Below are 24522 nucleotides of genomic sequence, written 5' to 3' on the forward strand. Positions count from 1 at the left end.
AGCTTCCCCTCTCATGTATGTGGCACAAGTACTGCACTGCTCACGACTTCGTCTTCAGGCACGGCATCGCGTATTTGCAACGTTTATTTGGAGTTCGAGTTGTGAATCGATGCGGCGCGACACTCTGTTCCTCCCTCTTGAACGTGGTGGTCTAGGATTAGTCCACCTCTTCGTAAGGAAAATTGTTTCTCACCTGTTTTTTTTTCGAGACAGTGATAATCCGTTCTTGCGTGAAATGTTGCAACTCTGTTTAGTTGATTATGTTCCTAATATAGTAGTGTCATCAAATGCCAAAGATGTCCCACAGGCTCCTTGGGGCTTTCTCAAGGAGGTTGTTGACACACGTCTTTTCTTGAACGCACTCCGCACTCCGCCTGGTGTGCGTGTTGACTGCGAGTCGACAAGCAATTTCTGCGGCACTGGTGGACTCTATTTTCCCAGATCCTTTGTATCGTGCACCTTATTTAGGCCTACCTTATCAGGATGTACTTAAGCGCATCCGAAAAATATGTGTACCTCCTGGAGTAAAAATATTTTTCTTTAAATTGCATTCGGAAACACTCCCTGTTAAAACTTCGTTCAATTCGAGGGGTTGCTTTGTGCCGTGGTCAACAAACTGTCGACTATGTCTCCGTGCCGAAACCATAGATCACTGTTTTATAGACTGTAGGGATGCTGTATTTTGGGGGGACATTCTCCAACGACGCTCAGAAAGGACATTGACATCACTCCATATTCAATTAGGTTTCTACCGTTTAAGGTTACAGGTGGTCCTCCCTATGACATGTTCATAGTACTTGGTTTATACAGCCTATTGAGATGTAGACTGTGTGATCGCCATGCCGAAAGCCCGCAATCTACAAAATCCTTCTTTCGCGAAAGTGCTCCTTATGTAAGAAGTGTGTACGCTGCGCAGGAACCTCCGCCACACTGAATGCACTTTTGGGATGCATGTGTGCGTTTGCCCGAGATTTAAGTGTGGAGTGTCTACTTTGTAATATACTCTGTTTCGTTTTCCATGTAATAAAGAAAAAAAAGTCCTGCCATGGTGAAGTGGTTGGACTACCTGACTTGTGAACGAGAGGACCTGAGTTCGAATCCTGCTTGCGGGCACTTCCTTCCTTTATTTTTCAGCTCAGTGATTTTTTTATCAAGGAATAAATGCCTAATTTCATTAATTCCACGTTTGCGGAGCATCAGAAAGAATGACCGTTACTCCCTTGAGGAGCATCGGAAAAGGGCAACTGTCAGTCCTCGAAGGAATAACCGTATGGGGAGTACCAGTTCGTCCCCTCGCACTTACCCCCTAAGGGGAAGAATGATTGTGGCAGATCAGTTCCTCCCTTAAAGGAGTAACCGCAATACCCCATTTCCTCGTTTTCTTCTTAGAGTGCACTATTGAGCAGCTTCGCCGACACGAATTTGTTCTTTTCAACGTTATTTTCACGCGGAAGTCCGGGCGCACCCTCAAGGAAATACCGCGAAATTCAAGCGACGGGCGAGCCCCTGTCGCGCGGTGTGGGGCACGCGACATCGCGAATACAAGTAGCGATTGTTGCGCGATCGAACATGCTGCCGCACATACATCGAAACACACGCACACGCACACGCACACGCACGCACGCGCGCACGCACGCACGCACACGCACACGCACACGCACAACTAGTCGCCACTTATATTGCGGTAAATGCGAGTGAAATGCGTTGTTAGCATTACGTCGCACTTCTCTGAGGTCCCGTATCAATGATTTAAACTGCGTTCACAACATTGCCGAGTGTTGTTCAGGAGCTCACTCGACACAAGTAGGATAGGATAGTACAGCCTTCTTCGATGGCGCGTACCCACTGCAGGGGATTGGTCAAGATTTGAATGGTATTAGGAAGATGTTGGTGGTACTAAAACTGGTAAAAGTGTCATGTGGAAACGGATAAAAATAATGTATAAAGAACTTGAGAGAATCGTCCTGAAACAACTATAAATTCCTCCACGGCTGAGCAGACATCCCTGTGTTAGTTTACAAGAGAGAAGGCTCCTAGAGAAAGGATATTTAAAATGGAAAATTTTAAACCAAGTTGCGTGAACGTTGGTTCTAAAATGTTTTTATTTAACGAAGGAAACGGTGGCAGAGTAAGAAAAAATTATCTATGGTCTCATCTACTGCACAGAATGGGCACAAAGGAGAGGGTACGAGACCAGCCCTGTGAAGATAAAAGTTTATTGATGATGTTCGGCAGCCTAACCAGCTAGAAATTATTTGAGTTTTTCTGGTGTGAAAGGAATTTTTTTGCCAAGGGAAAAGGAGGTGTCGATATTCTGCAACTTTTGCTAGCGCTGGGTGGTGGTGGTGGTGGTGGTGGTGGTGAATTGTAGCAGCAGGCTGGTTTAGCCTGGCGAACAAGGCCGGCAATTGCTCCGCACGAGCGTCACGCACAATACCGCTGAAGGGTTTCACCATATGTCTATCAAACCAGTCTCTCTTAAAAATTCGATGAGGAGACATGAAATTTCTTTGCGGGCTATAACTGATCCCTCGGGAAATATAAGGTGTGGCAGGCGCGCATGCGGAAGGTCCTTGTTTTGCAGGTTCTTCAGGAGAGTGTCTCTTTCATCTTGGAATTGTTGACAGGACCACAAAAAGTGCTCAATGTCTCCTGTCTCATTGCATGCCGTACAGTTCGGAGAATTGACTCGCCCCGTTTTAAATAACCAGGCCGGTGTATTAGCAGATCCTGTCCTTATTCGATATAGAAGTGAGGCTTCCTCTGGGTGTAATCCCTTGGTTACGCAGGGTATATGCGGTGGAACCCAAAGCGACGCAAATTGATTTCGAATGTCATATTTTTGCACTTGATTACTCTTCGGAGGCTTGATTTTGGCAGGATGATAGAGCGCTGCGTATGCAGGCGCACCAGCTTTTTCGTTGCCTGAGATACCAATGTGGGAGGGAATCCACTGAAACTTTACTGTGAAGCCTTTGTTGTTGAGTTCCTTCACGATGGCAAGCGATTTGCGTGGGAACTTGAGGGATGGCAAACCACGGTATACTTGTTGTAATGCAGCCTTTGAGTCCGTAAGGACAACCACATTCTGCGGAGGCAAAGTCTTTAATTGGCGCAGAGCAGAAGCTATTGCTACGCTTTCAACAACTGTCAACGAGGCTATACAGTCCAGACGGCCAGACCACGTATATCTCAGAGAGGGAATACAGAATGCAGCTGCGCAGCGGTCTTCGTCTGCCTTGACAGAACCATCTGTGTATACTTGTAGGTGATTCGGGTAAGTCGTGTTCAGGTGTTCCAGGACTAAGGACTTGGCTTCTGCAGATGAAATGCAGCTCTTTGATTGAAATCGTGGTACACTTAAGTTGCATGTGATGTCCTCGAATGTCCAGGGTGGTTCTATCCTTTCCCTCTGTCTCGAGCAGTGCAATCCTAATACGCGAAGCGTGTTCAATGCTGCATAAAAATGTGAGCGCGGCCTGTTACCAATACGTCGTAAGAGGGCTCTACCGGGCGTAGACTCACTCAATCGTAGTAGCTGGATCATCAGAGCCTGGGAAGCCTGAAGTCGTAGAGGGCGTGACTCAGTTTCGTAGAGCACTTTCTTGTTTGACGCTGGCTGAGGGACTCCAAGACAAAGTCGGATACCTTTTCTGTGGATGGCTTCTAAGCGCTCGTATTGGCTGTCTGAGGGTGACATCAGAGGTAGCTGATACAGGATTCGACTGGTAACCAACGCTGTATGTAGCCGCAGCATCGACGTCAGGTGGTTGCCCCAGCGTATGCCAGCGACTCGCTTGATCAAAATATCTAGAGCAATTGCATGTCTCCTGTATCTAGTAGTAGTCAGGTAAGCTGGTGCCGGCAGTCATGATAGTACAGTGCCATTGAGGGCCGCTCTCGCGAGATTGTCAGCCATTTCATTCATGTATAATCCCCTGTGATTATACATAGGGGATTATACATGACCCGGCACCCAAAGTAATCTAATTAAATTTATGTAGTCAGGCACTACAAAATGAACTGTACGTAAAAGGTTAATACCACTATTTGGTGTGAGCGTTGCGTATAAAGAGTCCGTTATTATGACTGCCGCCGATATTGAACTTAGTTTACAAAGGGCTAACACTACAGCTAGAAATTCAGCCAGAAATACGGATAAGTAATCCGGAATCCTAATTGAGATTGACCAGTCTAGAGCAGGAGCGAAAACGCCAATTCCAGATTTTTCTCCACACTGTGAGGCGTATGTTGCAGTGGCCGTATTTGCACCTCAACTCAATAAATTAGCTTGTACTAGTCCATTCAATATATCATGAGAGATAAATTTTGCTTTGTTTGGGTAGATGTCATCATAGATGATTTGTAGACTCTCTCGCACATTACAGATAAGTGGCACCTCCCAAATACGTACATTTAAGGGGTTACTCAACGTTTGTACAAAGACCACCTGTAGTGCATGAAACCGGGTCCAGTGTGTCCCGAAAACTCTTGTAGACTGGGATAAGAATGTTTTCCAATCTTCTAATAGGGGATTCGTACATATTTAAGAATGTTAACACCGTCAGCAACTGAGGACAAGTACTGCCTCTTCTTTTTTCTTTCTGCTCATACCAAATGCTTTCTTAACATGTACGATTACTGATCAGTTGTACCTAGTTGGTTCCTATTTTCCGTATTTTATTTGCAACGCTTCTATGCTTAGTCTCACGTGTACTGAAAATGTGTCACTATACACCGTTTCTCCGTTTCTATACTTTCATTACCTGCTTTGCATACCCCCTACCTATGTAATGCCCTCTTAGAAGGTATTTACGGATATATTGAATTTAAAAAATCCAAGGGGCACTTAGGTGACCCTACGTGGACGAATGTGAAAGCATTGCGACCACCGCGCGATACCCACGCTCTTTCAGTCGTCTCAATTTAACTTTGCCTTAACACCATAGGTCGTGGTTTCGACTGCCACCTGAAGTCGTGTGTTCGAGTGACTTAATTAACTCTGCCTTAATTAACCAGGTCCTAATTAACTCGCCTCAATTAACACCAAAGGTCGTAGGTTCGACTTCCACCAGAGGTCGAGGGCTCTTAGCCTTTTTGTACCATCGTGCGGTCACGCAATCGCCGACAACTATGCGCCTGATGCTATTCCGCCCGATGAGCCATCTAATGCTTTCCCATCGAAATAACAAGCGAGCCCTCTTGGCTCTGCCGTGGACACCCGGGGCGCATCGGCCGGTGCGGCGCCCGCCGGGACCGGGCAGCCGTCGCCGCTCCGCCGCCACGTGGTCGTCGACGTGGCATCAAGTGGCCGTAGTCGTCACACACACGATCGCGGGCTATTCGTACACGGACACGTTGCATGATCTGGTGGCGCATTCTGCAACCTTCCAAACCACGCTAAATAGCCAGCTACACATAAAATGTTTATCATACAATTGATTTGCGCCCTACCTGGGATTTGCATAAATCTCTATGCGACTTTTCAGTCGCATGAAGACCTGTCGGCGTTGCAGTTCTTCCTCTTTTGTCCGCGCTTTCTAGGCCAGCGTTGTCGAACCATAAACTCTTACTAACTTGCCCAGCTTTCTTCCGCTCTAAACACTCTTGCGAATAGATAATTAGGAACACGTTTATTCCTTTATTTGTTGCTGCGTAACAGGAAAAGGGGAGTAGCCGAGGTACTCAATCTCTCCATAGTAGTTCACCTATCACAGAACTGAACAGGCCCACATTATGGGAGTTCAGAGAGAGAGAGAGATAAAAGGAAGGCAAGGATGTTAACCAGTCAAGCGTCCGGTTGGCTACCCTGCGCTGGGGGAAGGGAGTAGGGAAGTAGAAAGAAGAGAGAGAAAGAGAGAGATGACGGTAGAGAGACGCCAACGAACAGTGCTACAGAGTCAAAGGCGCTCGCACAAGCCAGACGTTCTCAGAAAGCATACAGGTGTATTTAGTGCCTTCTGCGCCGATGATCAGTGGGGACGGTGTTCTAGTATTGTCGGTTCACTCAGCAGCGATCATCTAGTTTCCTGAATGCGTTGATCATATAGATTGTATTTTTGATTGAAACCTAGGACAGTGGCACAAATGCGAGTTCAGGTGGCAAAAGATAACCCCGAGCCTTTTAAAACACAAACGTGACGACACAACTCAGCCCGTCCGCAGGCGGCACCTGCGGTGGCTTTCTCATTTCTCTGGCTATGCAAGCGGAGGAGTACACATATTCAGAGGTCCCAGTATTACAAAGAGGACCGACAAACTTGCATTAAAATTCTTCCGTGTTTGTCAGGGCTTCGACTCTTCGGAGTAATCCTGGCTCGAGATTTTACAATTAATTGCACTGCTACGATTCCTCTGACAATTTCACAAAAATATTGCCTTATCGAGTTGAAGTCTGTAAATTAGCCTTCCAAACCGCCATTATATAGGCTGGCAAATGCTGCGAAGACACAAGAGCATAATGAGGCCAAGTGGGAGCCCGACTTTGTTTTCAGCTGGCATAACTCGCCCGAAAGAACGAACGAACGGACATCGAGTCCAACCCACGAACAACCATGAATAGGGGTGAAAGAGGCCAGGAAAGCAGCCTTTAAACATTCCCGTGCGTTCCTGGGTTTTCACAGATGAAGCAGTAACTCTCCGAATGCACTGCAAGACCCTCCTCCTTCAAATGGTAAGCCTCTCTCGCTCGAGCAGCCCCGTGGAATCGCGCTGCCGCATCAGAACTCTTCGCAGAGCGCGCAGGCCCGCGGCCGCTCTTTGCGCCGCGGACTGTCTCACGCGGCGACACGTCCGAGGCGCTATAATTAAAGCGCTCGTGTTGCAGGAAGAACCGGTACGCGGGTCGTTGGACGCCATGCGCGCCTGCCGGAAAGGTGGTGGCCCCGCGCTCCCTCGTCGAGACGGCGCTGCCGGCCGTTGAGGCCAAGCGGCGACAAGTCCTGGCGCAAAGGGCCGCGCTCTCTCTGCGCACTATACGGACGGGCGATCGGCTTCGCGACGTGGAATGTTAGCTGGAAGGACGCCTTGTACAGTTCTCGACGTTGTGGACGTGACCTTTATTGAGGCCAAATTTAGCATTTATCGGGCACCCCATAAAGTGTGCACTGGCGCAGGGCGCCACGAACGGTTTACCGCTGCATGTATACCGTGGCCCTCAGGGATGCTGTTATGCTGCCGTTCCTTCGGCGTGCGTAGCTTAGATGCCCCGTACTACTGTTAAAGAAATTAGAGCCGCCAATTGAAGCGACAGTTATTGCATTGCACAGAAACGACCCCCATGAAACTTGCACACCTTTCGTCTGGCCGGTGTTGAAATTTACTTAGCGAAGTATTATATAGTTGCACATTTCCGAGCAGGCCTGTCTGCATAATTGCTTATTTGAATGTTTTGAAAAGTTTGAAAGCTTGGGCCTTGACAGCCAAAGATGCCTTGAATGTGCGGCTATGCAAAGTATACCGCTTTGACAAAGCGGATTGCCGTTCCATGACACCCGCCACGTTTGTGCGCTGTGGCTAAGTGGCACCCCCTGGCTATAACGGCGTCGCGGACTCGTGTTCTAGGTGACACTGATCGACGATGTGGAAAAATGCAGAAAACGCATTGGTGATAAATATTGACTCGGATATCAATGCATTTCACTACATATTTTGAGAATGTATTTCATCGAGCTGGTGCTAAGGACAGGATTTCTGCTAAACTAATACATTATCACGGTTGGGCTTCAATTTCAAAGTTGTGACATGTGCGGTAAAATGACTAATAAAAAGATTAACTGGTAAAACTTTTCAATACATCACATCACACTGCGCTTACCTAGCGCCGCGGCCAGTGGCTTGTTGCGCTACTGAGCTCGACGTCGTGGGCTCGAACCCCACCGCAGCTGAGACAAGTCCTCCACTACGGCCTGCCCCATAATCAGAACGTGCTTTTGGCACGTGACACCCAAAAGCTTTTTTTTTTCTTAAAAAAATTCTGGCGCGTAAGTACACTCCCTCCTTTTCAAGTAATCGAGCTGTCGTGACAGAATAGGAAATGTGTAAAACATGCTGGCCGTGACGTGTATGCGGCTCTGCAGTCACTTCCGGCGCAGGCGGTCTGCAAAAGCATGGCCTCGGAGATCTCTTTCTAATACCCAGCGGCAACCGTCGCTGCAGCGTGAATTCGGACACCACCTATATTGTACGTTATCTAAGTCGGCCGAGTCATGCACCACCGGCAGAGGGCAGTGCACTCGAATCGAAGTGGCACCCTCGGAAGTGGACCGCGAGCGGCGGATTCCACATGCCGAGGTCTCTCGTCCGTCACGCCGAACTTGGAGCCGTTCGTTCGCGCCTGCCAGCGGGCGCGAGAAATAGCGAGCGTTCGCGCGGTTCCCACTCGTGTGGCGAGCGTCCAGTCGAGGAGGCGCGCGGAGTGCGGCGAAAGGCCTCTGCTGATAAGCCAGACAGCGACGGACTGGCGTAATGATTAACGATAAAAAAAAAGAGAAAGCCGCGGGGGCGGAAGGCTGTGGAGCTTCTTTTCCCGGCCACGATTATATGGAGCGTCAGGAGTGCGTCCGAGGCCCAAAATAGCTCGAGGCGCGGCCCGCGCCACGGCACGCGCCACGGTCGTCGGGACGCCCACATCGACCGCGCTTCAATGGTTCGCAAATGGGCGCCGGCTTGCGCGCATTCGCGGAAGGGGCACAGCAGCTGCACAGTCAGGCGCCGTGTGGTTTGGCTGCCCCGGAAATGCCCTCGGCCGCTACAAGTCAAATGACATCGTGCTTTGAGCTGTGCTCCCTTTCACCTAGTCAGTGTAATAATATTTGGAGTTTTACGTGCCAAAACCACTTTCTGATTATGAGGCACGCCGTAGTGGAGGACTCCGGAAATTTTGACCACCTGGGGTTCTTTAACGTGCACCTAAATCTAAGCACACGGGTGTTTTAGTCAGTGTAAAGAAGCGCACATAAAACTATTGCAATTTTAACGAAAATAATCGCGTTTAGTGGTCGTCCTCTCCTTGAATTTCTAAGAAAGCGGAACAGACGAGGTGAGCATTTTTTCGGACCCAGGCAGCATAGGGAGAAACTGAAAATAATGGTTGACAGTGTTTCTTCTTTAACACGCACCGAACAAACTTGTAGGAATAGAGAAACTTCATTGTTCCATACAGAAAAATTTGTAGAGAGTAATTTGTTGTTCAGCCGCATTTTCGCTCAGGTGAATACGAAATTAACGGTTTTTTACGTAGTACTTTGGCGAATTTTCTTTCTTCGTGAGAAATCTTGATCTACCTTTTTAGCTATCAGTTGCTCTTCTTTAGACATTAATCTATCGGTCGCTGTTTTCATACATTGAGGTATCAATTACTGTTCAACAAGATGTGCTGTGCTGCCGCCAGGAGGAAAGAGATGAATAACCTTTTGTTTATTGCCGGTTCACCGGTGCTGCTTAACTTCACCTTCCACTATACGTTCGTTTCATAACGATCACTGTTGCTTACATTCGATCCCCCCCTCCCTCCTGCTCCCAACCGTACTGCCCCAGAATTTAATTATCTTTACGTCTGCTATAACGAGCGCGCGATGCGAGTCTACCGCGTAGTAAGTGTGAAATTTTACTATACAAAATAATACTATATTATATATATATATATATATATATATATATATATTATACAACCTTTTTACCACAAACGTTACATTGACGATGTTTTTCGGATTTGGCCTCATGGGGAACAGGAACTGCTTTCTTTCATATCTGACTTTAACAATGCCCATCCATCTATATCATTTTCTCACACGTATTCTGCATCTACTATTAACTTCCTTGACGTCAGCGTTTCAGTGCTAAATGATAAACTATCTACTGCCCTATACAAAAAGCCGACAGATAGATGTCAATATTTACACTTCCATAGCAGTCACGTTAAACATTGCAAGACCAGCATTCCTTATAGCCAAGCCTTACGTTTTAAAAAGATTTGTTCTGAGCAATCAGAGTTTCAAAAGAATTGTGGTACCCTAAATAACTCTTTAGCCAAACAAAATTACACACCACAATTAATTGACGATGCAATAAAACGCGCAGACGTGCATGACCGAAGGACGCTTCTTTGCATTAAGAACAAACCGACTCCCTCACCCCAGACAAATCTTGTCCTAACCCACACTGCGTCAGTCTCAAATGTTTCGCATGTATTAAAGAAATACCACAATATTCTAATGCAAAGTGAACGCCTCAAAAACATATTCTCTGATCCGCCTAAAGCAGTATACCGTAAAGCTAGAAATATTCGAGATATACTAGCATCATCATCTGAGACTGACTGCCCTGATGCCATCGGATGCCATCCTTGTCGAAAACCGCGATGTAAAGTATGCCCCTACATGGTTACATCGCAAAAGGTTACTAGTACGTCTCCAAACTTTTGTTTAAAAAGCAAAGGTGATTTCGACTGTGACACAAAAAACGTAATATACATGCTTGAATGTATGCTCTGCAAAAAACGGTACATCGGACAAACAGAAGGACCTTTCAGATTCCGCTTTAACAATCATAAATCCCACGCTAAGACGTTGCCCAACCTGCCCATGTCAAGACACGTACATCTTCCTGACCACTCATTTGATAAACTGAGAGTCACGTTGCTTGAATCTGGATTTCGCTCAAATTATGAGAAGCCCGCGAATCCTTCCTTATCTATAAGTTTGATACCGTCGCGTGTGGTATGAATGAATGTGTAGGAAAATTGAGCTTTGTAGCCCGTCTTTGTAGTCTTTGTATAGTCTTTGTATAGTCTTTGTATAGTCTTTGTAGCCCGTCACTTGTCCCTTCTTCTACTAGTACGTCGCTAGTCCCCTTTTTCTGCGTCTGTGTTTGCTTGATAACATAGCACATATTGAGCGCATATCGACGTTTTGTTGTCACGTGGCGATTGTTTTTTACAATTCATTTCGGTCCGTTTTTATGCTTTGTATCTTAGATTATATGTTTGCAATCGGCATCGGTCTATACACGTGTCAGCTATCCTTTGAACGATTCGGATGCATTTTGTTCGCCCATTTTATTCGTTTTTCATGTTAACGTATCTTCATTTGGTTGATAAGCACATGTATATTAACTGTACTGACACCATGCCATGTATTCTGATGAAGGCCGGACCCCGGCCGAAACGTCAATAAACCGCTTCATACGCGCGTCTACTTCACTGTGAATATTTACCCGGACCCGGAACTGCTTCTTTTCTTGTATATACTTATCGACACGAGCGTCAGTGCGCAATGATGCGGGCCACTTGAAACGGCCTTCGAGGGCGGCATCGCTCTGTGCGCGAAGACCCGTGACGCGTGCCAGAGCTGATAACGGCCTACTTACGGGCCGGGTAAAAAATATTAAAGATCAATGGGCCTGGCTGGCATGCAGACTCTTCACGTATACACCAATGTGCTTCGTGGCAGACGTTGCGCATGTGACTGTGTATAATAAGGTACTGGCATACTTGCATACATGTTCACACCACCGTTGTAACGGTTGGGGTCGGGCATGAAATAGATGGTAGCTGGCCCATGCCGTCGTCCAACTTATCCACGCTGAGGACGTTGTTGAAGGGAGAGACTTGTTCTCCTCGAGAACGAGGAATACGTGATTTATTTACAGTATTTACATGGAGAACGTTACAGTTCATCAGTCTAAAATGACTGAAAGAGGAATGCACCCTCAGGAGCCGCCAATGGCTCCTTAAATGCACTCTGTCTTCCATAGATCCTTCGGTGAAGGAAAAACGACCGAAGCCGGCCTGCCTTTGGGGGGGGGGGGGGGGAAGGGTTACGCATTCACTTCTGCACAGGTAACACTGACCACGCCAAGGTGAGACGGTTCTCGCAGACACGGTACTTGACCCCAGCAGGAGCCTCTTCATCCCAGTGTTGACTCCGCAGACAATGGCCGCCGCGTCTGTCCATGACTTCTAAGCCCCGTGAGACGGCCGCAAGACATCTTCTCCCAGGACTTCCACCACTTCAAACAAGCCATGACAGCGACGGCGAACCCACTAACAATACTTGGTCCACCGACCACATTTAGTCATAGACGCGCCGAGGGCGTGTTGATGCGGCACATCGTTGTCCCTACAAAGCGGGTCGCCGCAGCAGGTGGGGAAAGCTTAAAACGTCGCTTCTGGGAAGCTTGCCACCCCCGCAGCAGCAGATGGCTGGGAAAAGTTTGTAGGTCGGTACCCTTAGAGGCCGTTCGTAACAGTTCCTCCATGGCCCGGAAAATTTCGACTGACCAGTGCTGATAACCGCTGGGCAGGAAAAGAATGGCTGGTGGCAAGAAGGGATGTCATGGCTTGCAGCGACCAGCTGTGAAATGATGACACCGCCCCAAAAAATCCAACAAGGAAAGGCAACTGCAAAACGAACCTCACAACACGGTTCTGCGCCGAGATGACATATCTTGGATCTCACTTTAGACGCGCTAGGCTTCAAAGAAAACATAAGTGCAGAAACTGAACTGGTTAACCTCCCTGCCTTTCCTTCTCCACTTTTTCCTTCCTTGCTTCCTTAAGTGCAGAAACAAAAAATGCTGCGTTTCGCTACGCCAATTTTTGAAGCAATTTCGTGCTGATGAATTGAGCAATCATGGATGCAATCCTGCTAAATGAGAGCGGATCTTCTTGGCTTAACAAAATTAATAATAACCCCGAATTTAGGCGGGATTCTTAAACGCATAATTCAAATTAGCCTGCTCAAACCAGCCGCATTGCTGTGCAACTTTCCCTTCTTATATCTAACGGAGAAGTTGTACTTTTGGAGAGAGAGGCTCCATCGGAGCAAGCAGCCATTTTTGTGTGATATTTGATTGAGCCACGTCAGAGGACAGTTGTCAGTCTCGAAGGTGAACCTCGCTCCGTACAAGTAACACAACCTTTGGGCTGTCCAAATTAAACAAGCCCATTCCTTCTCTGAAGCGCTGTAGGCTTCCTCTCTTACAGTTAGTTTACGGCTGGCATAGAGGATAGGATATTCCTCATTATCGTCGCCGACCTGACTAAGTAATACGTCCATACCTCTGTCGCTTGCGTCGCACTGAACTATGAATTCCTTTGTGCAGTCTGGCGCGCGAAGCACAGGACGAGAAACGAATAGCGTTTGCAAACTTTGGAAAACGTTCTCTTTGTCCTGATACCAGTGCACGTTACTAGGTGCTCCCTTTCGGAGGGCGTCCGTTAAAGGACTTGCCATTTGCGAGGAAGTCGGAATGTACCGTTGATAGTATCCCACAAGTCACAAAAATGAACGAATGTCTGTTTTCGTGCGCGTTTGAGAAAAATCTCCAATCGTAGCTATTTTCAGCTCGGCCGGCCGTCTCGTGCCCTGACCGACAACATGGCCCAGATAAGTAACCTGCGAACAGCCAAACCTCCACTTTTCCGCCTTCATCGTTAAGCGTGCTTCCCTGAACCGTGAGAACACCTGTTTGAGGTGCGATACGTGTTGTTCCCAGCTGTCCGGAAAAATTGCTACATCAACAAGATATGGCAAGGCGAACTCCTGCGAGTCTTTTAGGACAATATTCATTACCTTGCGAAGCTAAACGGGGTGTTCTTCAGCCCGAAGCTGAGGGCGAGAGGGGGAAAAGTGCCTACAGGTAAGATGAATGCGGCATAGCGGCTGGCACTTTCTGAAAGGGGAACTTGCCAATATCGCCGCACGAGATGTATAGCTGAAATGTATTTAGCATCGCTAACTCTTTCAATTCGTTCCTCAATGTTGGGTATCGGGTACAGCTGATTCCTAGTGATGGCATTTAACTTCTTGTAATAAATACACGGACGAGGGCCCTTATTAGGGGTTTCTACAAGTATTAGCGGTGACGTGTAGTCACTCTCAGCGGGCTCAATAACTCCCAACTCTAGCATGCGCTGTATCTCTGCCTCCATAATTTCTCTTTGTCGTGGGGACACCCTGTAAGGCTTTGATCTTACGGATTCGGTTGATGTCAGCTCTATTTCATGCGTTCTTAGTTCGATTCTACCTGGCCAATCGCTGAATATGTCGAGATATTCCGCTAACATCCCTTTTAGCTCATCTAGTTGCTCGGGTCTAAGAGTGTGCGAGCTTACCGAATGTTTTACTACTACTTCTAGGCCGATTTCAGAGCTGAAGGTCGCCTTATAGTCATTAAACTTGGTACTAGTGTCATTCTGCTCTTTGATGGTACAGTTAACGACTCCGCTCCGCTCTACATACGGCTTCATCAAATTGCAGTGGTATATATATGCAACACTGTAACAGGCCCGTCCCAGTGAACTTGAAACTTGTTCTTTCTTGAAATTTTGAGGATCATTACCCGGTCTCCGGCGTTAAACGTACGAAGCCTCGCATTCTTGTCGTAATAGAAGTTGGCGTTCTTTTGAGCGACTCCCATGTTCTTTTCGACTAGTTCTTGGGTTGCACTTAGCCGTTCTAGCAGATTTAGCACGTATTCTACCACTGTTGGACTTTTCCTCTTTGCTCCCACATCCCTCTTGACAGGCGAGAACCCTGTAGCCTGGTGAGGAACCGTGCGCAAAGGAAACAAAGTGGCTGGAAGGCAATTCGCCCAGTCCTCCTTGTGCTCGTAACAAAGCGCCCGCAAAACTCGCTTAACCCCTGAATGCCACCTCTATACACTATTTAACTGAGGGTGATAGACGGAACTGTGTATCAACTTTACCCCGCACTTTTGTAAGAACGTGGTTATCAGTGCGCTGGTGAATACTGACCCTTAGTCCGCCTGAATTTTGGCCGGAAGCCCCACTCGTGCGCATACTGTCAAAAGCACGTCTACTACTTCGGTGGAGTTGAGCTCTTTCAGAGGGATTGCTTCTGGAAACTTTGTAGCCGGACACAGCATAGTAAACAAGTACCTGTAACCCGACTTTGCCCTTGGTAGAGGCCCTACCATGTCTATCACAAGTCGTCTGAAAGGTTCTGTTATTAAGGGCACTACCTTTAGCGGAGCTTTCCATGTCTCTCCTGGTTTGCCCGAGCGCTGGCAGGCGTCCCGTGATCTTACAAAATTTTCTACGTCTTTGAAACAGCCAGGCTAGTAGTATTCCATTAGCAACCTTTCCTTGGATTTGTTTATGCCTAGGTGGCCAGACCACCCATTTCCATGACAGATACTCAAAAGGTCCTCCCTGTACTTAGTAGGTACGACTAACTGATCTAGAATGATACCCTTTCGGTCTCTGTAGTGCCGACACAGCAATCCTCCTCTCGTATCGTCACGTTGCGCCTAGCAATGCCTTCTTTAGCTGCGTGATGCAATTTAGCTAAGCTGTCATCATTCTTTTGCTCGGCTGCCACTGACTCTCTGTCTACAGGTAAGAGCTGATCAAAGTTCCTTGAGGCCGCTGAGAGCAACGACCCTGTCTCGCTTGCGAGTGCGTCAGCTGGCTCTGCCTGCAGGCGTGAACTTTGACCCCCTAGTGATCCGCTCTCATTGAGCTGGTCAGCTGGCAGGCTTTCCTCAACGTTTTTTCGTCTCTCGAGCCTAGCTCGGATTCGGTTACTGAAGTTACCTCTTTTGCTACTTCCAGTGGAGCAGCTTTTGCATTTTCAGCCGAAAGCGACGCGATTTTAGGAGCTTAACCTCGCGTCAATCCCTGCACTACGCCCTCTCCCAGTTTGTAAGCCCTTTGTTACGCAGTAACTGATTCGACCGATTCGAAAAAATGTAAGGGTACTGCAGCGACTAAAATTTGGAAACTGCAGCCTCGGTCACGAGCTCCCCGAACGGTCCACTAATTTTGACTTTGGCCATGGGCAGACACACGCTGCGTTCTACAACGTGTTTAATCCATGCTACTTCTCCAGTGAAGTCATCTACCTTCACGTAAGACGGATGGACAATGTCCATAGTGGCGGCACTGTCTCGCAGCACCCGGCATGGTTTGCCATTATACTTGCAGGTCGTGAAGATATGGGCTTAAAGGTTCCATATTCTCGTCTTTTTCATCCATGTAGGGGAGAACTACGCTTGGCTTCCCTCAGTTTACAGCGATATATACCAGTTTGTGGCTTTTATAGCAGCGGACCGGTCTAAAAGGTTCGAATTTTCTTTCGTGCTCTTTTTGTCCGGTTTGCCCATTTGCTTTCTCCTCGCTCTTTTCTGAGGGCTTTTCTCGACGTCTACAGATTCCGGTCGTCTAGTCTGCGAACCAATTTTGAACGGCAATGATTTCCGCTGTCCATTTCGACCATCCCAATTTCCGTCCTTTCTACGCATTGCGTACCCTTCGGCTAATTCAGCCGCCCCTACCAGTGCTTACATTTCCACTATCTTGCACCCACAGCTTCACAGATTGTGGGATTCTTCTGTAAAACTGCTCTAGACACATGCATTCAATAATCATGTCTCTGCTCTCGTACGCTTCCGCGCTTTTCAGCCACTCGAGTAGGTTTGCCTTTAAGATATATGCAAACTCCGGATATCCCTCGCTATCCTTCTTGCCTGTGCTTCTAAACCTTTGCCGAAAAGCTTCGGCCTAAAGGCGGTACTTCTTCCGAAGACTAGCCTTGACCTTCATATAATCATATGCATCTTGCGCACTTAGTATGGCGATTACTTCCGCTGCCTCACACGGCAACATAGACAACAACCGCTGCGGCCATGTACTCGGGCCGAAGTTCATCTTCTCGCAAGTCCTTTCAAAATTTCCTAGGAACAAGCCTATGTCGTTCGCGACCTGAGGGGATGGGAGAGCTTAGAGGAGTATGTATGTATGTATGTATGTATGTATGTATGTATGTATGTATGTATGTATGTATGTATGTATGTATGTATGTATGTATGTATGTATGTATGTATGTATGTATGTATGTATGTATGTATGTATGTATGTATGTATGTATGTATGTATGTATGTATGTATGTATGTATGTATGTATGTATGTATGTATGTATGTATGTATGTATGTATGTATGTATGTATGTATGTATGTATGTATGTATGTATGTATGTATGTATGTATGTATGTATGTATGTATGTATGTATGTATGTATGTATGTATGTATGATGCGCATTAAATTATGCATCTGGGACCTCAAAGAGGGGCGACGTAATGCGAAGGCATTTCTCTCACATTTACTCAATATTTTGTTTCTGTGATAACGCAATTACTAGCTTCTAATGACGTCACGCAGTGATGAGGCCATCTACGCGTCCCCCTAAAACGGGCTTGGACCTCCGGCGGCACCGTCCCGGACACGCCGCGAGGGCTGCGGCACTGCGGAAGTGAAACTGGACGGACTGCCGCCTCTCTCGCGCGCGACCTTGACAAGTGCGAGCGAGTGGCGCCTGTGAGCCGCCAGCCGCGAGTGCGGCAAAAGACCGGGCGCGCGGAACAAAAGGGCGAGCGCAGAGATGAGGATTCGTCACGCTTCCGTCCCGCTGCTGAGAGAAAAGCCGCGCGAGGGAGACGGATCGAGCGGGCATGTCCCGAAGTGTGCGCTCCACACTCCGAGTGCCGATGCAGCGTGGGAAACGCCGGCGGCTGAGAGCGACTACAGTGCAGCGTTCGACAGCCGGAGGTGAAACGCGACACACTTTAGGTTCAGGTAGTCAAGAACGGAGTGACTCCGAGAGGCCGAAGGAGCCGTGTTCCCTGCTTCGGAAGTAACGGCGCAGGTGGCCTGGCGAGTGCGTTTTGTCGCAGAAAATCCGGCGTCAGTGTCCCGCGCCGGACACCGTTACGGCAAAAAGGTTTTCCAACCACCCATGCCCAGCCCCTCCATGTGGCGCAAGGAAGTTAGTGAACTAATTAAATTTCTCAAGCTAAATTTCGCACAAAAATCGTAAAGTAGGACTTGCGCACGACCTACAGAAATGATAGCGTCGGATTGTAATTTGACTATACGAGAAAATAATTCTGTTACGCGAAAACTCGAAGAAACCCTTTAATACACACGAACCGGCCGCGGCGTTCACAGACCGGCCAGGGCGTCCGCCATGCGCGATGGGTGTCTTCGGGGCCACGGAGCGGCGCGCCCGGTTCCTTGCAATACCCCCAGCTGGCGCTCGCCTCCGCCTCGTCACGGCGCACGCAAGAGGCTGTGTTTCTACCAGAAAGCCCGCCTTCGTGCATAGCGTTCGCGGCCAGCGTTTCCCGGTAAACATTACGGTGACATACGCTCCGATTGCTGGGAAGCGTGAGAAGCAGTAAGGGATCTTCGAATGCTATGGCGGTCCACTCTTAAAGACGAAACACGCCCAAATATGTAGTACACTTAAAGGCGAAGCATTAGCGTCTTCCAAATTTTTCGTCTTCCAAAAAATACAAGAATGAAATTAAAGATTTTAGTGAGATACTTAAAAAGGAAGTGGAGGCGGTAAAGGAACCTTAGAACAACGGTCAGAAATAATGGTTAAGAATAAATAAATAAATAACATGAATGAAGCAAGACACACTCCTGGAAATTTCATATGTAAGTCGCGTTGGGTCCCGAATAATGTCATGCAATGCATACATCGATACAAGGCGCCCAGTGAAGGCGCCCAAAGATAAAGAATTACTGGTGAAGTTAGTTGAAGCCCAAGCTAGTGAAATTGAATTTGAAGACTATTTCTTCGCCTTGCAATTCTGTGGAATAATAGAGTAGGTTCATTTTCTTCTTTTTCATCTCCTTCGTTCCTGTTTGCACGACGTGCTTTTCATCTTTCGGCATCAACACCTTTGGACTTCAAACCTGAAGTTTGACTCAGAGGAAGGGCGAGGCTATCGAGACGCTGAGGTTACACGAATAATTGTTTTTCTGTTTTAGTTTGTCTGTTTGTTTGTTTGTTTGTTTGTTTGTTTGTTTGTTTGTTTGTTTGTTTGTTTGTTTGAGGACCGGTTTCTCATGTTGCGCTATTCTGATAGTGCTCATATGCTTAGCTAACATGCCTCAATTTTCTATGAAGAAAATTAATGATGAAGAAAACGCCACGAGGCCTGTCTGCCGCTGCAGAGGTATCATCGTTAACTGGAAGGGCACACGTTAGCATCATGTCCTACCACAAGCTTAGCTATATAGATGCGAAAGATTCTTGCCGAGAGCACGTTATAATTAATGTTCAGATGGTCTCCCGCGGACAGCCTTTGAGAATTTATCCAGCTGTTGTGGTCCCGTCCACACGGCGACAGGCGGGCTGGTGTTCCGGAAAGCGCTTGCTGGAAACTCGGCTCTTTTTCTCTGCTTTCCGTATGTCTCGGCCACTGTCGCAGGTGTCACATTGCGCAGTTCTCTGACTGAACCACCTGGCGTGAAATTGGAAATCGCACACGGGCTACGCAGCGACGCCAGGCTCTGACAGAGGCTGCAGCGACGTACGGGTGAACGCGGTAGACGCAACGGCGCGCGTTTTCAACGTTAAAAAAGATATCACCAATAAAAGCAAGAACGATTGCTATGCGTTGTTGGAACGTTCTTCCTGCTCCGCAGCTAGCGCTCGCCAAGCCTTCTCTATTTCGGGAGCACGCTTAGACTTGGGCAGACGGGGCAGAAGTCAGTCTAAGGAAAGGGCGAAAATTAAAATAAAATTTTCCGAAATAGAAAAACGCAAAGGAAGAAATAAAAATGCGAGCGCGAGACGCAACCCGGAAGCCAGCAGAGCAGCCCCGTCCCCCTCGCGGATAGTTCTCTATGCGTTCTCTTCTTTCTTTATTTCTTCCTGCTCTTCTTTCTTTATTAAGGAACGCGCAGTTTTTCAAGTCTGTCGGCCTGGCATGCTTCCACGTAGGATAGTCGCTCGTGAGTTTATTACAAGGATTGGTCACAATTGACACACCGGCCTCTTAAGAACTGGAAAAGATGGCCCTTGTTTACAATCGTTTAACGCGGGGGCCACTTCTCTAGACAGAACCGACAGACGTACCCACACCTCAACTGTTGACCTTGAAGACTGCGGCAAGAGTGAACGCGCAGTGTGGGCGAGCGTAACGCCGTTCACGTAACCGTGCGGCTGGACGGGCTTGTGTCAAGGACGCCAGAAATGGCGTGAGGCCCCATCTTTTGCATAAGGAAAGCAAACAGGCTAACGTGGAACAATGTTTGTGGGGCGTTCCACGTAAGGGAACGTAGCTAGCAGAATCGCTTTGCACGGCTGCTGCAGATACCAGTGACGTGATAGCAGGAATGACCCTTCCCTGTTATTTTAACTTCACCAACACATTCCGAATGAATACAAAACTAGGCGAGAACTCTACAAGCACGCGATAGCATCCTTTGATTGTGATGCCTTAGCAGCTGCGCGCGCGTGTGTCGCGGGCAACCTCGCAGCCTTTCATTCATCAAAGCGACGCTTAATGCCTCGCACCTCTTACGAGCTTGCCACTTCTTGCACACAGTGACGCGTGCGCTCAGTACTTCTACAGTTTTCTGTTAGGTATCTCAAAAGTGGGTCATGTTCGCCTCCAACGTTGTAAAGATATGCGTGACTGATGGCGTGACCGAACTGTTGTTGATTAGAGCCCAATGCATTGGGCAACTGTCCCACGCTTGCACCAATGCCGCTCTTTAAATCGCCTGGTGCGAGCGTCACGTGTCGCTGACTGCGAAAACATTTCCACATCCTTTTTTTTTCCTTTTTGGCAATCACGCGGAATAACACTCAGCGCGTGACTCACCAGTGAGACCCATTGCGAAATCCTCGCCGTGCTCCATGTACTTCAGGTTGTGTATCGTCCTCCACGTGAGAGTGACCAGCTGGTTTTGCTCCAGGTCCACCAGGACCAGATTGGGCGCACCCACGAACATGTCGGCGGGCAGTATGCGCAGTTGGTTGCTGGCCAGGTAGATGAGCCTGAGGCGCGCCAGTCCATCGAACGCCAGCGGATCGATAACAGAGATCTGGTTAAGCTTGAGGTCCAGCTCTTCCAGGAGAGGCATGCTGACAAATATACCGGCGTCGAGCCGCGTGAGCTTGTTGCGATACAAATCGAGCCTCGTGAGCTGGGAGAGTCCTTTGAAAGTCCGGTTGGTCAGCACTTGTATGAGATTGTCCCCGAGCTCGAGCTCTCTGAGGCCCCCCAGCTCCGCGAAAGCCAGGTCTTCGACGTACTCGATCTGGTTCTTGCCCAAGAACAGAACAGCGAGAGAAGGAAGCCGCGAGAACCAGCCGGCGTTCACGTGTCTCAGCTTGTTTTCGCCGAGCTCCAGAGTTTCGAGCCTCGGCAGGTGCGCTATGGCGTCCGGCTGCAGTTCGATGATGTCGTTGCCCTCCAGCTGCAGCAGGGTGAGCGCGGACAGCTTGTAGAAGGCCCTCGTGTGAAGCACGCCCAAGTTGCACTCCGTGAAGCGCAGCTTCTCGAGCCGGCCCAACTGTCGCAGCGAGTCGGTGGGCACGAAGTCGAGCCGGTAGTCCTGCCCGTACACGGTGAAGGTGACGGAAACCAGTGCTTTCTGGCGCCGCAGCGCCTGGAACACGGCGTGGCCTCCGGTGAGTGGCTTCCCCACGTAGCAGACGACGCCCGTGGTGTCCGCCTCGAAGTGTTCCGAGGAGCACCGGCAGTACATGGGCTCCTCTTGCGCCAGGTGGCACAGGTTCGGAGCCGACGGGTCGAACGACGCGACGCCCGCGGCCAGAGAGAGCAGCAGCAAGCACGCGCCCGGCCGGGACAGCGGAGACCTGCGAGAAGAAAGGCTTTTCTGCAGCAAAATCGAAAACGCCTGAGAAAATGTGGTATAGACAACAATTAACGAGGTCACTAACAGTATCGTCGCACGTTAAGCACGAACAAGGTTCGGGGAATGTCCTTGGCGCGATGCAGTGGCGTAGCTAGATCGTCTGGCACCCGGGGCCCTTAGCTCTTCTGTCCCCCTCCCCCCCCCCCCCCCCCGGGCGTAGTCGAGGAAGGCGAGGATATCGACAATTTTCGGGTGTCTTCAGACGCATATGACACCCCCCCCCCCCTTCTGGCCCCGTGCACCCGGGGCCCACGGCCCCCCGGCCCCCCCTGTTGCTACGCCACTGGCGCGATGACTTTTGTCAATTGGTTGGCGACTAGCAGGCGTAATGAAATTACTGAAGCGGTCCAACGCGGTAGCCGCTGAGGCCAGAGTTTATTGAGAGCAGTCAGGCATGTATGGCGCTGATGGAGCCAATAAGACTGCAATGCGGCTGCTCACGTCGGGGACGCTATGGCGCATTCCTGCCACGCACTATAGTTTCTAATCTGCATAGCACGAGACTATCTCGCCGCGACAACCTCTAGTCTAGGCCTCGTGTCAGCAGAGCACGTTCATGAATATATCGTGTAAAGGGTGTTGAAGCTAATGGTGTTTCCTTTTGTGCTGTCCGTGTGGACCACACAGCAACAGCCAATTTTTTACCGCGCGCAATCACAATGAAGCCTGGGAAAATCATGTCGTCGTTACAATATCCACCATATATATAGCGGTTTCGGCCAGGCTTTTTTATACACCTGATACATGGGCACTCTAAATGCATTCGGACTAGCGACAAAGGGGCATCTCTTTTTCAGTGAAGGCCCCTTGCGGAAGGGGACCTCGACTGAACTGCTTCATAGGCCCGAAGGCGCAACCTGGTGCGCAATTCTTCAACAACTCAAAACTTGACGAAGCCCAATGGTGCCAGATTAATAACTTTAGTGCTTGCAAAAACGATTTTATAGTTCGCAGTGACGCAATTTGCCCAGATACGCTGTATTTTTAACGCTTTGTCAGTTTCAAGTTCAAGCAACGTGATATGCTTTGCTGCGCTGCTTATAAAAAAAAAAAATGCCAGTGTTGAAACTCTTTTTGATAAAGCGTCGTTGAGCGGCGGTTATCTCAAAGGACATTAATTAGTTCGTCCACATGTCAGGACTCAGAAGTACTCCTCTCGAACATGCGCTTGCCAATTTCAGATCTGAACCTACGATCACCACATTGACGCAGTTGTGCTGTTTCTGTGGCAGACGTTATTAATTTGCTTACTCCACATTTCATTCCGTCATCGTTTCAACGAAGCCAAAACAGAAACTCCGTTTTACGGAAACCTTGTCCAATAAGCATATTTTTGCACAAAAGCGTCAAAACGTGTGCGTATATATATTCTCCACCGTTATTGTCGACCTGATTGGCGCGCGCAGTCACGCTTTCATCGTATCGGGAAGCGTTTTGAGCGAACACAAAGTGCGGGCAGACTGGTGGGCTAGTTGGTATGATATTCTCTACCACAGCAGCGCAGAAGCACATGGACGACGAAAGAAAAAGGCGGGACACGGCGCTAACAATTGAGTCTTGATTGCACGAGAGCAGACATATATATATATATATATATATATATATGGGGTGTCTTCAAAGTTCAGCACGCTTGCATCTGCAGCGTGGCCAAGAGTACGCGGGACAGAATGGCAGGTGCATCAACGAGAGATTACGTGAGCACAGGAACAACGTGGAACAGCTAGCTAGCCAGCCACATCAGGCCACCTTGCCGCACATTGCGCACGCTGCGGATGGAGGCCTCTATTTTATCACACTCAATCGCTGGCCAGACACCCTGACCAGCCCACCAGAAAAATAGCAGAGGCTGAAGTGATTAGGAATAGTGATTGTGTTGCTTGACCGTCAGTCTCCTTATCGGAGAAAGAATTGTTGTTTTTGTAGCGTTAGCCGCCTGTGTCAGATGACACAGGCGGCTCTGTTCCCACGCCCATCAGCGATTCAGCATAGACGGTGTTCTCGCTGTGCTGATGGCTGCGATCGCTTCCACCAGGGGGCGTCAGCCGCCTGGCGTTAATTTTCTCCCGATTGGTGTGTGCGTGTGTGTGTGTGTGTGTGTGTGTGTGTGCGCGAGAGAGAGAGAGAGCGCTGCGCTTAGCACTTCCACGATTTCGGTGACGGTGTTATGGACTCCTAATTGCGTCAGTCTTTCGTAAGTCCGCCGGCCACTCTGTAGACTGAACGCAGTAGAGTGTGAAGATAGTGAAAATTCCGAGAGAGATTAGGAACGCACTGGTCATTCCACCACAGCATGGGAGAACACAACGAGGGTCGCCGACGCGCACGCGCGGAGTCCCCCCCCCCCAAGAAGGCTCTAGCAGACAAACCGGCCGCGTATGTGGACGCGTCGCCTGCGGGGAGCGGCACATATGCGACAGCGGCTGTGGACGGAACGGGGCGGATCCTCCGAACCGAAGAAATAGCAGCGAGGTCTATCCTAGAAGCGGAAGAGGCCGCCATTGCTAGTGCAATCGCATTCGCAGGAACGCTCTTCGTAATATTGGACTGAATGTCAGCGATCAAAAGCTTCAGATCGAGCTAATTAATCCAAACCGCGGCAGAGAAACTAGAGGCCGGATATAACCACCAGGCTGCTCTGGGTCATTAGCCACGAGGGAAACACCGGCAACGAAGCTGCCCACGCCACAGTCCGCGCAACTACTAACCGGGCCGAGGGGCAACCTCCTCCGGAAAACAACCGGAAACACTGCCACTAAGTAACGGAGATCGCCTCCGTCGGCAAAGAGAGGAACGACAGATCTACCCGCCTACATGCG

General features: G+C 48.8%; 2 protein-coding genes across 2 annotated transcripts in view; one reads left to right on the top strand and one right to left on the bottom strand.

Moving 5' to 3' along the window:
- Positions 1–24522, top strand: part of LOC135919827 (uncharacterized) — a 167889-nt gene that overhangs the window by 72365 nt on the left and 71002 nt on the right. The window lies entirely within an intron of this gene.
- LOC135919833 (connectin-like) overlaps positions 1–24522 on the bottom strand; it is a 78507-nt gene that overhangs the window by 6603 nt on the left and 47382 nt on the right. Inside the window, exon 2 of the mRNA XM_065453783.2 lies at positions 20647–21647. Within this exon, the coding sequence (XP_065309855.2) occupies positions 20647–21647 (1001 nt within the window). The remainder of the gene's footprint in view (positions 1–20646; positions 21648–24522) is intronic.

The sequence above is a fragment of the Dermacentor albipictus genome, chromosome 4 (assembly GCF_038994185.2).
Source record: "Dermacentor albipictus isolate Rhodes 1998 colony chromosome 4, USDA_Dalb.pri_finalv2, whole genome shotgun sequence".
Taxonomy (NCBI): Eukaryota; Metazoa; Arthropoda; class Arachnida; order Ixodida; family Ixodidae; genus Dermacentor; species Dermacentor albipictus.